General features: G+C 39.1%; 1 protein-coding gene across 1 annotated transcript in view; it reads left to right on the top strand.

The window, feature by feature from the left end:
- The first annotated feature begins 6,672 nt into the window (after positions 1-6,672).
- Positions 6,673-18,013, top strand: part of LOC100377347 (dixin-like) — an 80,491-nt gene continuing 69,150 nt past the window's right edge. The window contains exon 1 of the mRNA XM_085499131.1: positions 6,673-7,535. Within this exon, the coding sequence (XP_085355257.1) occupies positions 7,239-7,535 (297 nt within the window). The 5' untranslated portion in view covers positions 6,673-7,238. The remainder of the gene's footprint in view (positions 7,536-18,013) is intronic.

Raw genomic sequence — 18,013 nt, 5'->3', positions numbered from 1 at the left:
AACTTGAAAAACGACTAAAGTAGAAAACTCAACTAGACTGTGGAGCAAATGATTGAATCGTGTGTCTAAAAAAGTGTTGTGGTGCAGCTAAGGTCACGGTGACATCAAAAATATGTTTACGAAAGTATTGCAAGTTTTCTACCAGTGTATCGATCATATCCGGTCTATCCTCAACAATTGTTATGTTCCGTGACTATATTTGTCTGGATAATCCTATCTGCCAGTCAGTTACTAATACTATAGAACATCGACGACACGCGACAACTGTGTAGTTTGCGTATTTACAACTATGATGTGTTAATTCTGTTGATTATTTTTGTGTAATTTTAGTTTATTCAAAAAAACGAGTTACGGGCAGAGATATTCACATAAAAAACAGATTAAAAACAGTTATATTTGTTATGTAACAGTTGGTCATTTCAAAAACAATTTAATGACGTAATGTTTGGATACGCTGACGGATACTGGTTGGCCGCCACAAGTTTCGATGTTTTTTCAGTCATTACGTAACGATATCAACTCCAGCAGCTTAGTAGTCGATCACAATTTAAATAGGACATGGCGGCATCCATTGCAGTCCGCATCGTGATTAACGCCAATGTCGACGCCACGTACGTAGGATCGGTACCAACATGGAACAGTAACCTAAACCCTTCATATTGGTTCAGTGGTTTGTCCCACGAACTTGAAATTCGTCAAACAATCGATTTGTGATGATGACGTCGTCTTCATGCCCTTTAAATTGTAAAATCGAGAAATTCGATTACAAAGTAGGACTACTAACTACGGCGTACGGTATGGATATCCTCGTATATCGATACAAGAATTGGATCAACATGGTGGTCATTCCAGTCGGCATGGCAGAACTACCTTCGGTGAGTACTTCCAATTTTCAAGATATATAGCCCAGATCTAGGACTTACCGTATCGCAAGCTAACCAGTATATGTTGATTAAGAAGGTAAAACATGTACTACGTATAGGCCAGTGATTGTCAGTGACTCACCAGCCTTGGGCAAGCCAACTACGATGAATTGGGATGCCAGGGACGTGATCAGTCATTCTGAAAATGGAACTGAAAATGATTGTGTTCCCATTTTGTGTCGACATCTTTTACATAACTCGCCAATTGTATATGAATCTGATCAGTTTGCTTGTTTTTCTGAACCTCTGTGATTTATGTCGGGGTCATGTCGTACTTGGGCGTACTTGCGAGTTAAAAATACACGCTCTTTCATTTGTCCCGCAATGCACAGCGCTCGGCCCTGCGAACGCGATGTCCGCAAATTATAGAAACGAACCTCATATATTTCTTATTTAAAATAATACACCACAGTATCAGTGAAAACGCCCGGTCCTGGCACCACATTCTGAATAGGTGTTTTCTTGCGTTTTTTGCAAAAAATGTGAAGATGCTTGGACGAGGCCGGGTGACCGAACCTGGCGATGTTGCTTCTGCGTCACGTTTATTTTTGCGTCTAATTTTTTCAATGCGTTCAAGTTATGTTACACATCATTGCCTATATTTTGTCTTATAATTTCGTGTAATGATGGAATATGTTTACACTTTTTCACACATTTTTCTTCGACCTTGGTCGAGACTAAACAGTGGTGTTCCCCAGCCTCTCTTTGATTCTGCTAAACCCGCAGTGACGTCACTCAGAATGATGGGAATCCCTCTCGTATACGCTGCAATATCGTTGTTTGCCTTCAGAAAAAATAATTTTAACCTTTTTCGGATTCAATTTTGTCATTTTGATGCGGTTTACAGTGCATACATAGTTGAACTTAGTGTGTGAAAACTGGCAAATTCGTAATGCTTTAAGTTGTATCAGGTTGTCGCGTCGTGGTGCGACTGATGTTCAGTCGAAATAAAACACTGCAGTAATTAACGAGTTTTAACGGGACTAATAAAAGCACAGATAATAAACCGTTTAATTACCATTGGAAGGAAAGACAAAACATGCGTAAATTGTCTAAATTCATGTAGCAATCAACACTTCAACGTGTAATGCAGTCAGTACTGGGCAATGAACCACCCCAGCGAAGGATAGAATATTCAGTTTCCGGGCGGCAGTTTCAACCAATCAGAGGAACGGGTTTGATAACGCAGGGGTTTTGCCGCCAAACTGATGCGAGTGCACCACTTATTTCTCTGGAAATCCAATGTATTGCGACATAGTATGGCATGGGTGTGATCTACGCGTCCACAGGGACTATGACTTAATCCGTGAAAACAATTTACATGACGCGACATTCCATCACTTAGCTGAGTATTTTACAAGAAGACAGTGACCTCTTTAAGTTTTCAATACTTCCGGGGTGGCTTTCCTCCTCGCGAATGTCTAAGTCATCATTGAATATAAATAATACAATACCGCTGTAATATCATGTTCACAATACATCTCAATATTGCCCACCGTAGGTACATGAACTCCCCAAAATTAACAGACCAAACTGACAACCTAAATTTAAATTATGCACGTGCGTTTAAATCACGTGGGTGCCGGCGGGCGTGTTACTTTAGTACGCCGGCCGGCCGGTGCGTTCGAAGTAGGATGCTCGCGTTAAAGCGTTCATCGAGATTTGTTTGTACATTTTCCGGGGGGGGGGTTGTGCTCGTTGTTTAATTTAATATTCATTGCGTTGTTATTGGCAGCCAGAGTAGTTTAAATGAATCAACAACACAAACGTGCTTGTCGGTCCAGCCTCCTACCGTGAGAAGTGGAGTACTGTATATCTAAACCGAGAAATTCAAGTTGAAGTTTCGATTCAGTGAGGATGATGGCATGACAGCCAACACATCATGCACAATTTATACCCGAATTGAGATCCCACTCAATTCACTCCCTCGTCGAATTAACCTGGACATATCAAACATCAAATCACCATTTACGCCGGGTTATATATGTCACTGTATATGTTTCTAATTTAAATCTGGCAACTGGGTAAATAGTATGATAGAGGGCGCTTTCGAAATTGACAAGACAGTTACCAACGTCAGCAACTGCGGCATGAGTGGATCATTGTTGAAAATTGTATAAAGTTCTTAAAAGGCGTATGCTATTCAAAGTGTTTGGAGGTGAAATGTACAAATTCCTTCTACGGTTACAATGAGTTGGGCAGACTAAAGGAAAGTGAAATTGTCTTCTATGTCTCTAGTTTGACAAACTTTGCAGTGTACCGTGGTACGAATTGAATTCCAGATCGTCTTCAAGTTCCCAGTAACAGTTTAAATAGAAGTGAATATCAGCGAAAATAAGCAAACATTTGAATACAAGAGTAGTTATATGTTGAAAGCCAACATTTTTCTGGCTCAAGTAAACCCCTAAAGCATAAATACATACTTAACTTGGGTTTTATTTACAGGACATATGAACATTTGTGCGATTAACTCTTTACAACTGATCATCAATTCTTGTTTTCAAATGTCTGAAACTTTTTTTAATAAAATGAGATAAAAGTATTCTATATTTGCTAATTTCCCGAACAATTCAACATGTTGCTTTGCCAAATTGCGCTACATAAAATAGGCTTGTTTCTGTATTTTTCAAAGGGACATCTCAAGCAACCTTAGTATCCAGACGCGCTTCAAAGTGTGGATAACAATGGTAAGTCGACTACATTCACCTGACACAGCCTCGTTCGCCTTGTGAATAGGTGCACCAAGTAGCGGTCTACGCCATTTTCTTTGAACACGTTTAATTGAACCGCAATATTTGAACCCCCATATCTCTGATGCGTAACTGCAAAATTGGAAGTATGACTGAGTCAGTTTTAAATGAGCTTCTTTCGGTCTCTCTCGGCTCAGACTAGTAATACATTGTATTACTAGTCTGAGCTCTCGGTAATCAGCTACTCGCTATGCCTAGGATGTTCTGATTGTTTAGGTGTACTGAGCATAGGAACAGCACGAGGGACCGTAATTTTTACGTCGATGTCCCTTCCGACTGTACACCGTATTCGAAATATTCAAAATAGAGTAATCAGTCATCAACAAAAATAAACCTGCATACCTAACATACAGAAACTTTGTAGGTTTTCTCTTATAAATTTGTTTCAAATCAAGGCTGGTGGCGCTATATAAGATCATCGCAATTTTGTCGATTGGGAAATAATGAAGTTAGTAATAGCAAAGGCTGCGACACGAAATTGTGCATAAAGGGGCGAGATCTGCTCACCAACCTTGCGCCGAAGTCGCGACCTTTCCATGGGGTCCGGGGGCATGGTCCCTCTTAAAAATGTTGAAATCTAGACTTTCTGAAACGGTATTTCCTGCATTTTGAGGGGCAAATTGTGCAGACCCAAAAGGTTTCAGCTTGATTTTGGAGGGGCGTCGCCCCCAACATTTTTTTTCGAGGAGACGATCGTCCCTCTGCCCCCTTTCGAGCATCCGCCACTGAATAAGGCTACAAATACAAAAGACTACCGCCTAAACGAGCTACGCCAACTGGACTATGAATGGGTATGCCAAAATAAAGATCTCGGTTTCTAATGCTAATTGTAATTATTTTAAAGTTTGAGCGACGACAGTTTGAGAGCTCCGAGTCTGAGATTTTCAGTTACTGTAAACGAAAAAACAACTCAGTTAGCAGTATTTCTCAACGTTTTACAAACAAATAGCAATATTGATAGTTCGAATGTCATAGTTTGTAATGGTAGTATTACTTTGTTATTATACTACACTGCTGGTCGAGTTTTCTCTTTCGTTCATAGTAATAGTTTTGACAATTTTCGTTTAATGTCAACTTTCACAATGCGTCTTAGCCGAGATGATTGTAAACTAACATTATTTAACGCAAAAGTGTGGGGATTTTAAGTGAATATAGCTTCCGTGAATCAAAGGCTTTGCGAAGCGATTATGTATCCATTTATTCGCCTCTCAACCACCGTAACAGCGCCCTCACTCAATCATCAGGTTTGCACATTTTTCACGGTGTTCATTTTTCATTTTCTTGAATGTGCCAACTGTTTTTCTTTGTGCAACACCTTGCTAGCCTTTTTTTCACTCGCCACCCAGCTTTCAATGCATCTTGCAGCCACCCCTGTTATTGTGATTTCAAATGCCCGACCCCTAAGTTACAACTCCATTGGGGTACTACGTTTTTCATGTATCTCTGTGTGAGAGAGATCACATTGTCTATTTGGCACGAATTTGTTCGACCTATATTTGTTAATCGGTGAAGATCGTTTATAGTCGACCAAGTTTGAAGAAGCATGTGATAGCAAACCCGTGAATTAATACCTGTACTGTAGGCATACTCGTCTGTCAACTTGAAGAACGCCCTCTGATGACTGTCCTAAAGCTGCTTTCCGAAAAAAAACGTTCAACTTTTACATGTGTGTTAATTTCGATTCTATGTTCCCTATAGCGCTTAGAAAATGTATGAAGTCAGTGACAAACCAAAATTCATAAATAATACAGAGTGACACATATAAAATGTCACATCAAATAGGGGGGATATTATGTTCACTTCAAAAACCACGTGCATGAAGTAGGATTCGTAATACTATGTTTACGTGTCGTCGTGAATGGTCTTATGATTATGGAACCGACCACGGTATGTTGCCAGCCATAGTTTATGTGACAGCACTTTTATAGTATCGGTCTGTCTGTGTGAATGGTATGGTCACTGAACTGTGACACAAACGCGTGCATTGTCCGCCATTATATAAATATGGCACAAACTTTGTCAAATTTTCTGTAGTTTTTCTCTGAATACAAACTTAAGGCACTTTTTTTGGTCAAAGATTCGTAAACCGGCACTACGTACGTAATTTGAGCAAGCAACTCAATATTGACAGTTTTCGGATGAACGGCTCCGATTATAAAAGAACATTTACATCAGTATGTGAGTGTGTGGAGCCTCTTGTTATCTCCAATGTGTGCGCAAAATTGAAGAGTCGAGTTATTTGGTCTTAGATTTAGGGATTGAATGGTTGACTTGAACTAATACGTTTTAGCGCCATTTTAGGCACAGTGTTAGTCTCATTTCATTCGTCACAGTATTATAATAGTTTAGTTGTTCTGATTTTTATTCACAGGTACGTGGTGTTGTTGTTGTTTTTTTTGTGGGAGGGGGTCAATGTCGTGTCCCATCCAGGTATTGTTTTTCATTTGGACTGTTTAAAAATTTGCGCAGGCCCTTCGGCGATTTAATTTACTGGACGCCTTCCAACAATTTAACAAATTATTTTCTTTTGCTTTCCACTAATTATCTAATCTGATTGTCAGTCAGCAACTGAATAATGGAATAAAGAAACTTAATTACGAAGATCGCTCGCAAACCAAAACTTAATTTTCACAATGTGTGCCAAGCTGTTTATTTTGCACCCATAATGCAACAGAGCGTCCTTTGGATATTTATTAACTAGCCCATGACCCCCTAGCGTCGTAAAATACCAAAGGTTCGCATTCAGGTGAGCCGCAGCGAAGAGACCAATAATTACACAGTTGTCAGTTTTACTTTATTCCAACTTATTTTAACCGTTCGTACTTCTTATTCGGGAGGTAAGTCTCTACTATAGGGTGGTAATGTTCAATGTTAGTACAAATATTTCTACTTTTCAAAAAAAAAATTATATTTACATTTGTGAATGAATCATCGCGATAGTGAAGCTAGGGGGTTCGGTAACATTGGTATCAGTTGGCTCACATTTCATTGACGCGGACGACGTAAATTTTTTTTAATAGGGGTATGGACGGAACTTTTATGTCCGCGAAGTTCTTTCTTCCGGTGTTTTTCGTCGGAGATCACAGTCTTAGTCTCAAAGTAACGGTTTAACGCAGCGAAGCGTTTCACACTGCCCGACACGCCAGGACAGGTACGCCGGACAACAGCGTGTGTTTTATTGGCTATGGCTCTGTATTCATTATACCGTGGTACGTGATTTTAATACACTGCGTTGAGGTACAGGATTTTATACATGTGTGAAGTACCACTACAAAGTAAAGGAAAACTGGTCATTATAGCAACAATGTCTGCCGTTTCATGATTCGCCGGCATGTGAGCTGGGCTGCGGATATCGACAAATGTTACAAGAATTCGACGCTGAATTGGAAGTGTGCTCAATGGAAATTTAGATGCTGACATTTGTTTTTAAATGGAGACTTTTAAGCGAGTGACCTAGTCGGCCAAAGGTCCTATACTTTGCCTGCGGCTGTAACAGTTTCTAGCCGAGTTATTCTCTGGCATTTAAAAATACGCGAAAAATTACTTTGTATATTGCTGTAACAAGATGTCCGGAGAGTCGACACCTGCTAATAGCGTTAACGGGGATTCCGGGATTGAGATGTCTCCCCAAGGAATGTTAAATCGTATCCACGGGAGGATTGTGCCGATACCTGGCGGACTGATCGTGGACGACGACGAAGTCACGGACCGAGACATCCCCGTACGGCCGACGACTCCGGGGATCAGTCGACCTGCAACGCCGTGCCTCGGACACGGCGAACGATCGAAATCGCCATCGCGGTCAACGTCATGGAGCGTGCTACGATATCAACAGGCACAGCTCGAAAGGCAGCAGGAAACGGTAAGATTGTGATTTTTTAAGTTAGATAAGATTCCCAATACTCGAAAAAAATTCGAGTTCTCTCCACGCATAGGTTCATTTGTACACCAAAATTCACAGCGTGTTTTAACTCTTTCGAGTTGGCAACTCGTCCGTCTATACATGGAGGTATGGTCTATATGTATACATGTATATATAATATGTACGGGAAATACGAGCCCCGGTGCTTTTTAACATTTATGGGCGTGAGCCGACACATGAATACAGAAGTTCATAGCCGTATGTCACCCTCGTTATTACTGGAATATCAAAGAATCTCACTTTGGTCCTGACCTATGCCAGCGAGCTTGCGCGTGCGTGATTTCTTTCGCGGTAAAGGAGGTTGTAGGGGTTTATGATCCACTGTCTGAGTAGGGATATTTTTTCAGCCATTTTGGAGTTCTCTTGAAATGTATACCTTTAGTAAACATCGAGGTGTTTGGGTTTCAACCCACTTACAAAAGGTCCCAGTAAACACCGGGGTTTGGATTTCACACAAGTCTGCGTGATGACATTGCATTGTTTTTTGTTCTGTGTGGAGTGCGATAGACTTCACTTATTGGTGATCACGGAGTTGGTTGGGGCAACGTTGTTACACATCTTGGCAATCCAGGAATGTTGTTGTTTTTTTCTACTGTACCAACACTCAGTTTACACCAATTTAGGTTTGTTTTGTGGTGTATGTTTGGACCATGGAGGTATATATTTGTCTCGTTTATCTCATGAATCGGGCACCAAAATGTCTGGTCCTATCGCTATGGGTCCATGGTGTTTTATAATCGTTGCACTTCGTTTTATTTCACACTGCTTTAAGAATATATATTAAGAATATATTCCAAATTACGTACCTTGGAATTTTACGAAAAGCTTTTAACTAATTTGTGAACATGCATCGCTAGATTAAATTAATCGACAAATTGAAAATTATCGAAAATGTCAACGAGGTACATGCCCCCTCATGTTAACGTAAATAAACTCCAGATAGATATGTTTTCTCTGAAACGGGTGAGAATTACCTCATTTAAAAACAAGAACATTACAGATAAAAAAAACCATTTCTTAGAACTTTATAATATTCCAAAATCAAACTTTTCGATACATTTGGGAATAGGGAAAAGCGACACGAGTGACAACGGGGGTGAAAATGACAACCGAGCCAGGTGGCATTCATGACGCTGACAAACTAAAAAACTCATAAATCAATTTAGGGACGAGGAGGAATGCACGCCATGTCTATATTGTATAATGGAGTCTCGGTCAATAATATTTACATTGTCATTCGTAGCTCTTGTTTAAAACACTGTTATAAGAGACGGGTCATTACTTTAACGTAGGGAAGTAACATATGATGTTATTCATATTTTTATACCGTTTTCTTCTTGTACAAATAATTCCAAATTGTAGGAAAATGAGGATTCACCTCTAGATCAAGAATTTTAAAGTTACCTTTGCTCGTACTTGCCATCTTGCAATGTGCTGTGTGCGATTTTAATTTGTTAGCGCTATACCTGTACATCCAAATCTGTTGGCGTGGCGCATGTGTGTACGTGTCAACCCGAATGTTGTCATAAACTACTAACCCAGATATACTAATAAAAACGTGTAAAATGAAACTAAAACGAATAAATATCATTAGCCAGCATCCAAAGATTTCAAAGATAGCAAAGATGAAGACGAAGAATGTAGATTGTCCGAGAGACTCATATTTATCACACACACGGTCACACTTGTAAGAAGAATTTTCATTCTGATTCGATGTTTGTTATTATAGTAAATTGCCACCTACGGCGAAGTCCATTTTTTGTTGTGTTGAAAACAATACGTCACTGCTATTGCGCTAATCCAGGAGTCATTTTAGTCCGTGGTTTTTGAGAGCTCTTCCGCATACTAAGTAGGTTTACGAGAACACAAAATAACAACCCACGAATCCACATATAACAGAAACACAACACTGTTTTTAACATATTTGTTCTCAGTTCAAAGGAGCAATTAGTCTGAAAGAGTAACAATGTGTTTCAATTATGTTGATAGCTTTCTGTACGTTACGGGTTATCGCGTGGAATGCCGGGAAATAGCGTTGGTCATCGCTTATGATGATCGCTTTGAAACTGTTGCAATTTTATCGGTATGTTATTGACCTTATTTTGGCGATCTATTATCTGACGTCATACACGCAAATGAGCGCGCATTATTTCTTTAAAATACTACTATTCTGCGTGCAACCTATCTTTTTTATAAATAGTCAGTGTGTTCGACTTACGTTCAATCTGATTGAAATACGATTTTTTTAAATTTCCATATTTTATTCATTGTTATCTATTTTTGTCTATTTATGGTTATTTTTAACGAGATTGACAAAAAGAACTTTCACAAAAGTACCATGTCGGACATTGTCAAGGTCATATCGCTCACACGCCCAACTCCTGAAATTGAAATTAGGCCTTCAGATTTGTACATACATGATTAGTTAATATGCTAATCAGTTAATTAGTATGCAGTTTTGGCAAAATGTATGATATGGTTGTTCACATGTTTTACTGGACGGTTAGTAGTATATATGTAATTGTGTAGCACTTTCCCACCGGGCGGGCGGAACATTAAAACCTCTAGTGCCTGGGGTATATATATGTGTAGGCACGTCGATAACTTCTTTTTTTTTTTCGTACCCAAGATGTTTTTATCATATATGGCAATCGTCATTTTGATTAAACCTTAAAACGGATATGAGTCAATCATGTTTTGTGGTTCGTCTGTTCGGCGATGATCACGTGATACACCGGGGGAGTACTCGTACAATGATGATTTGCTGAATGGTCGAGTACCGGATTTCCTGTCACTTCGGGTATTCATTGTATTCCTACCTGAGACAGTTTTAAAGATCATGTTGTCGTCACTCTGACGACATGTAATAAAATTGTTACTTGTCAGTTTTTTATTCAGTGTCACGGTGATATCGTGTGTACTTGCTATGATTGTAATGACAGGCAAGAAACGCCTGTTTTTAGCAGCCAAGTAGGCGACAGCACAAACGTGAAATTTTCTCCGAGTGAGCATACCCCCATTTGGAATGAAGATTTTCTAGATGTTTCTGAATTCGACGTTATTTTACATCTGTCATCTGCTCAGTCGTGGTATGGCGGATAGTTTGAGAATTACATTAGTTTATAACAAATTAAATGCTACGAACGAGGTTGAAACCAAAATGTCGGGTTTGAAGACTTACTCTGACAAAAATACCACGTGAGTGAATACAGCTTTGGAGTTTCACTTAATTTTGAAACAAGGTTGGTTACTCCCGTTTAATTTGTAATTACAGAAATTCACAAAATCTGCTTCACTATCACTTAAAAAATATCATATAGGAAATGCATTGATGAAATATCAATCAATTATTCAACTACGCTGCTAGCTCGTAATTTCGTTGTTTTCAACGCATAAGTTGACGTCATGAGCCACTTTACGTAAACACCTGAAACAGCGATGATGTGTAAAGATTACAACTGACCATTCACAGCAAACTACAATACCGACATGTCGGTCATTGTCCTGTACACAATTTCCCTTTTATTCAGTTACATGTATTTTTTATTGATCTGGAAACTCGGTGAAGACAATATGCAGACAATTGTACGAGGCTATATCCCGCTGTTTTTAAAGTATAGATTTCAGATCGGTTTATTATAGTTGATGTGAGTTTTACGACCAAACAAATTCACGGTTGACCGACGATGAGATGTTCATTATGGCGACGTTTCAGATGCATTGTTCGCGTCACCCTTCGCTACTAAGCCTATTGAGTCGAGTGTGCTTCTATAAAGACGGGCTTGGACGCATAATTGTGCTCGTTTTCCACCTGGCGTCATCTATAACAGCACACAAGTATGAAAGTAATTTGACCCGCTTCCTTAAATACCTGGTTCGGTTACCTGGGTCACGTGTCAGCATAGTTTGCTACATTTTCGGAGCATGGTTACGAATTGGACGCATGCGTAATGACAGTTTTATTAAAGGGAGTCCAGTCAGTCCTGGGAATTAATCAGTCTGACTATGGTGCTTCATTGTTTGATATACCACATTACTCTGGAGTGGCTATTTTGGATTTTCTGGCAGATGTATATTTTGTTGCTTTTCTGAAAAATGCACAAACATAGTTTATCTTTTACCAGGTGATGTATGCATGCATTCGTGGCAATACAGGAGGACATATTTGAATTCCTGTGATAATATAAATTCGTAAAGACCATCCCACATGTTTCGGGGTAGACATCTGTGTCCATTGGGGTGCATGGAGCTAGAATCTAGTGAGCAATTGTGAAAATGATTTAAATAATTAAGAGATCGAATTTTAAAACAAAGTTTCGTATTTCTCGATGATAAATTCAAACACATTATGTCCAAACATGGTACTAGTAATCTCGACATCCTCCGTTCTGCACAAATGCTCATTTTTTTCCTTGCCTTACTGGGATTAACTCATTATTTACCTGAGAAGAGGTCATTTAAGGTCAGCAAGTACGAGTAATACTAATACAGCCTATCAGTTGGTAATTGTATGAACCCGGACAGATTTACAAGTATCACGTGGTATAGCAACATTTCATATTCAGTCGTAAGTAATTTGCATGTTATGGATGTTAAATAAATTACGCAATGACAAAACCGGAAGTGACCCGCTTTGCGCATTTGACGATTGCCAATTTTGATGAAGTTAGGGTCTCAATGCAATATTCTCCTCGACATTTCGACGTAGAGCAATAAAAAAAGAAATTCAATTTGAAAATCAAATCGTTCGACTTTTGCGGCAGACGTTCGATTCGCGCCTTTCGACCCCACAGTGAACGGAAAAAAATCGTCTACTGCATGAGTATGAACTCGGCCTTTGACAACTATCTTCCCAAATAGGTACCTACATAGCCCTGCAATGCATCATATCATTTGGTTCGTTTTGCAGTAAAACAAACACCTCAATACACCTTTCTTAAAAGTATGCCCTCTAGTGACGAAGCTTTTCTATGACGTAATTGTGTAACACGTAGACCGCTACATACAAAGCATCGATATCGCTTTGATCTATAGTCAACGATCAATGAAGATTATGTTTTTGAGATTTACTATATTTACATGACAAACAACTACACAACCAACACTGTTGTCGATTTGAACTAATGTACGTCATTTTGACGTCATAGAAGTATTCCGCCACTAGATGGCGCGATTTATAGGAATGGCTTATTATAAATAGTAAATATGGACAATTTCCCATATTCAAATTGGCAACCCTTAAGTAGTTAACGTATTTGTGTTCGATATGTTCATGAGCCCACTGCGATGTGAAATACCGTAAATTGAAAACTTTCTGTTGGTAACTACATTTCAAGAACTTACAAAGCGTAACCTTTTCGGCCAACTGGTACCATATACATACAGGGCAGAATTTCACTATCGTGATAGGCGTGTGCACATCGAAGATATTTCTTTCAAAGTTGCACTCTGAGATCGCTCCAAAATCTTTATTTGGTGTCTGGAGATAATTCTGTTAAACATATATACGCCAAGTATTTTAAGATTCCCCTATGTGTTCCAAATATTTTGCTTATAACACTCGCACTTTAAAAAAGCATTAAATTCGAACTCACGATCAAACTGAATCCGCTGGTTATGAATTTTACTACACATTTTTTCAAGTTCTCACAAAATCAGACCATCTCTTATTTCATATATAGTACTAATATCCCAATGACATTTTAGAAATCACGTGAGAGCTACTTTAAAAACACCAGAACGCATGTGCACATTCGACTTTTTTTAGTGATTTGCACTGCACTGTTTCATGTCAGCAAATTTACTTAAAGCGGGAGGATCGTCACTTGCGCACGCGCGGGAATTAACGCTTGTTTGTAAAAAAAAAAAAAAAAAAAAAATGACACGCTATGGCCACCTGACGCATGCGTAGCTGACGACTCCCCCGCTTTACCTAAGTTCGACAGCCAGTTGTTGAAAAGCGTCTTGCACGGGAATGAATGTAAAAAAGAAGACAGACTTGGACAAATATCATTATTCACACCGGCACCTGTCAACGTGCTTTCTTCACACCGTCGCTTCCCTGTGAGAGCAAAGCAAACAACTCGCTCTCAGTCTTGTAAACCGAAGCCATTTATAACACACCGTATAACCCATGTTCAAATACATCGGCTACTTTGCGTGATACGCACGATTACGCGCTCCAAATACCTTGTTTTTTAAAACAAATATTGGTCGAATAAGGTATTCATGTGTTGTGTCTTTCCAGTCATCAAAACCATCTAATAATGGTGTTGTATTTACAATCATTCGGTCGATATACAAATATCTTCGAAGTGGTCTTTTGTGACAGTCAAAAAGTATTGCGCCACACACTTTCAAAAGTCGTTTGCGACCTTCAGTTACTACGTTTTCCATGCAACGCAGATACTGACTTGAGTAAGGGTTGGGTTGATGCCAGCTTTCTATACCATGGACCCCCTAGGCAAGTCAACAATGTACGACTTTCATTCACCAACGCATACGATATTTTTCAATAGTATGACAACGTTTTTTTTGACGTCGGTTCTAATTTTAAATTAGATTGAATTGTTCACCTGAACATTCTAAGAGCTAATTTTCTTAGCAGCAAACTTCAAATACGAATTTCGTATTTGAAAGTTAAACAGAAATTATTGCGTGAAGATTCTCTGGGACATCCTATCCCGCAACATTGCCCACCAGTTCTTCATCACGGCAATCCACTTAGAGCAAAGCACTATGCTTTTCAACATTTTCTGGCACATCAAATTTCATGTTTATAAAAATAGTTTCAGTAATAGTTTAGAACTGAAAAAGACACGCACATATATTGACGATCCGCTCGCAGGATTGCCCTTATAAATCTTTTGTGTATGTGCGTGCCATCTCCACGAATTAGCTCGAGTCTTCTGTGATTGTTTTGCGGGCTGGGCCGATTTTGTCCAAACTTGGCAGACAGATCACACCTTCATTCTAGTTAGGTGGTAAAATCTAAAAAAAAATCTGGCCCACTGTTGCCACGTACAAAAACTTTTAGTCGAAACCTCGGACATATCTCATTATAACTTGCTTGAATGTTTGCTTAAAGTTAGTATATTGTTTTTTAGTCTGTCCAATCATTACCATGGCAACACCAGAAAACGGTAGTGTAGTACCGGCTTGTTGTTTCTTGTTAGTTTTTTCTGTGATTTTTTTTAGTGACCTTAAAATATTTTCCCTGTTCTGCAGTATCATGAGCTGTACAATTTGCATAAGTAAACATGCGGACCCAATCATGGCGTAAAATTGTTTTTATTGGATTAATTTAGTCTAAAACAAAGTAAATAGCTTCAAACAGTGACCATTAAATAGCGTTCTCTCTCCCAAGTGTTTTAAACGGTGTATACGATGACATAGTTAGTACATTTTGTCATGGGCGGCCATTTTGAATTTATGGCTTGCAGGAGTTTTAAAGCGCGGTAGTCGTCGCGCTGCGCATGTGCGAGATATATGGGTGTCATATAAGCAGGGATTGCGACTTTAACTGTTACGCAGTTCAACGAGTACGAACTGATACGTTTCCAAGCATTAATTAAATAATTTTCATATGATTGGAACGTATCGAAGGAGTCACCGGCGGTAATCAGTGCAAGTCGTGCCCAGGTCAAATCTCATACTTGTGATTTCCATTTGAAGAGCGCATTGGATTGTGGGAAAATCGATGTTTATCAACACAAATGTGGCACATGCGCAGCGCGACAACTACCGCGCTTTAATATAAACAAACCGTCGATCTACACTCTTGACATTCACAGAAAGACAGTTCCAGTACATCAGGGAAAATAACAATAACAAAGCATTTCTAAAGCCAACCTAAAAATCATCAAACCGACCGACCCCTTAACAATGGCTTACATCTTGAGAGACTTCAAAATAATTGCTACCGCATTAGTTTCACCTTATACCATGTGCGATCATGCGCATATATTCACTTTGCGATTGTAGCGTGGACTTTTTAAATTGGTAAAATAAATAGCACAGAAAACACTCCCGAGGCGAACTTGTATTAGTTACGGAATAGTTCATTAAATGGGACGGCGTCTTGTAGTTGTAAGTGAGCCATTTAGTTCTAAGTGGTTATTGTACGTAACGTACAACCGTGCTATAATCATAGCATACACCTGGGACACGAGTAATCTGTTCGGGACACTATAAGTTGCGCTGTGTCGTCAAATGTAACACTTGCTCATTTCAGTGTCCGAGTAAGTGCTCATCCGCCACTTTGTTCATCCTCGTTCGTAGCAGGTCATGTTTAATAATCACTAAAATAACCTAAATGTCTATTTTGGGGACTTCGGCTAGGATCAAGAAGTATGCCCGTTGTGACAACTTACTATACATAGTTACGTTGTGTAAGTGTGACCCATTTAAATCGATTAATCATTCTGTAGGTCACCCAGCTGACAGGTGACTGTGACACTATGAATATGTGAGTTGACCGGGACGTAATCAACAATCTGTGCCAGTTGCCTCGTTTACCAGGGCTAGGTTTTGAACCACTCTTGTATTTGAGTCTGCATTCATAGTGACTGTCCTTGCATATTTTCGTACTACGATTCGGTACGCTTGCTGACTTCTCTTAAAAACACACACACAATATCTAATTAGCATTGTGATAACATTTTCAAGACCATGAACCGTTCCGTGCAAGTCATACCTGTTCAGGTGACGCGATAAAGTCGAGTACTCGAGGACGGTGGAACAATTGCATTGTTCAGGACAATACCATCGGACATTCAAGTTTGACGCTCATTAATTTCTATCCGTGAACACAACGAATGAGTTGACACACTTTCATTCCAAACACACCCATGTTTTAACTACTGTTATATTCAATGAATGTTTGTTATTGTCCGCAGTGGGGTTTAAAAGCGATTTTCAACAAATCTTCAGCGCAGCGCATTCAACGCTAAGCCATATTGAGCCTTGCACTTCAATAATGAACTTTTCAAAAGACTATCTGTTAAGGTGTTAAGGTGCCTTTGATTTGAAAACTTCACCCAAACTTGTCGAAAGTTAATCCTTTGGTACATGTATCTGACGTTGAACGCGTTTCGACATTTGTATACTAGTATACGCCTCGTCACGTGATACGATAGATTACACTCTTGGCGCACATCACGTATTCTTCAAAGAACCAATAACAAAATATGGCTGCCTTTAGACAACCAAGATAACGGTCATCGCAGGCTATTATTCTACACACGCCCATTGGCTTTTGAGAGGGTTAACGTAAAATGTTTTACTGAAATTTATTTTTATGTTACAAAGTCATACTTATTTTACTTACTAGTATATCAGAAACGTCCTCTGATTTTAACAAAAAAAAAGTCCTTATATTAACCTCGTGTCAAATACATTTTTGGCATTAATTCCAACATTCAGTAGAAATTTACAATCGGGCAGTTTTGGACTTGTTCATGTTGATGATACAAATGGAACGACAATATTTCTGAGTGAAATTCAAGATCTTACTTTGTGCTACTCGTACGATATACTTTTGAATAGTTGTGTCGTGTGAGGGCGCTGTGACGAGCTCGGTAAAATTGGCGAATATGAAATTGTATGTACTGGTCTGACTCCGACAAGCGTCGACTACCGGGCTATGTAGGCCCAATGTGTCTGCACATTAGATGGTCATAATGTCATTATTATTGGAATAATGCCACGCAGCCATGTCACGTAGTCCTAAAAATAAGGTTTATGTAGACACATTTCTTACTACATGCACGGTCAGTGCATTCACCTGCAATGCGCTCATAAACAAATCCATTGTGACAATCTTAATAACAGTGTCCGGAATATATTTAAACACGTTTCTCCTATAGCATACCTGTTGGCCCCACCAACCGTGATATATAAAGTACAAGTTACTTGGTTTTAATTAATGCTCTGGTGCCTATAGTTCAGTATACAGTATCCCATGTGGCGACGCCGGTATACCTAATAACACGTGTACGTGTTATTAAAGACGCATTAGCTTATATCGGCACATATTTCGTGTGATTAGATAGTCATGTACTGAGTAGTGTATCTCACCCCGCCATGGCAAAGATAGTGACCGTGACCATCTCCAAAGTCAAATGTCATTCATTCATTCATTCAAAGTCGCGGTTTCAACGAATTCGACATATTTTCAGATTATAGTATTGTATAATTTCCCTGTATTTATTTAACTAAAACTTTGAGAAAAACAAAAACAAAAAACGATTGATAATCGATTTATCGATGCCAAATATTAATTACATTGTAAAGATGTCTTAGTAATTGAAAAGGTGACGCGAGAACTTAGTAAAACACGACCCAATGCGATTTTCCCAATCTTTACCACACTCTATCAACCCAGCAGAGCAAACCCCTATTTACGAGTTACGAAGCTG

Source organism: Saccoglossus kowalevskii, chromosome 5 (genome assembly GCF_978046115.1).
Source record: "Saccoglossus kowalevskii chromosome 5, keSacKowa6.1, whole genome shotgun sequence".
NCBI classification, from domain to species: Eukaryota; Metazoa; Hemichordata; class Enteropneusta; family Harrimaniidae; genus Saccoglossus; species Saccoglossus kowalevskii.
The sequence above is the reverse complement of the archived record's forward strand: the minus strand, read 5'-3'. Positions and strand labels throughout refer to the sequence as shown.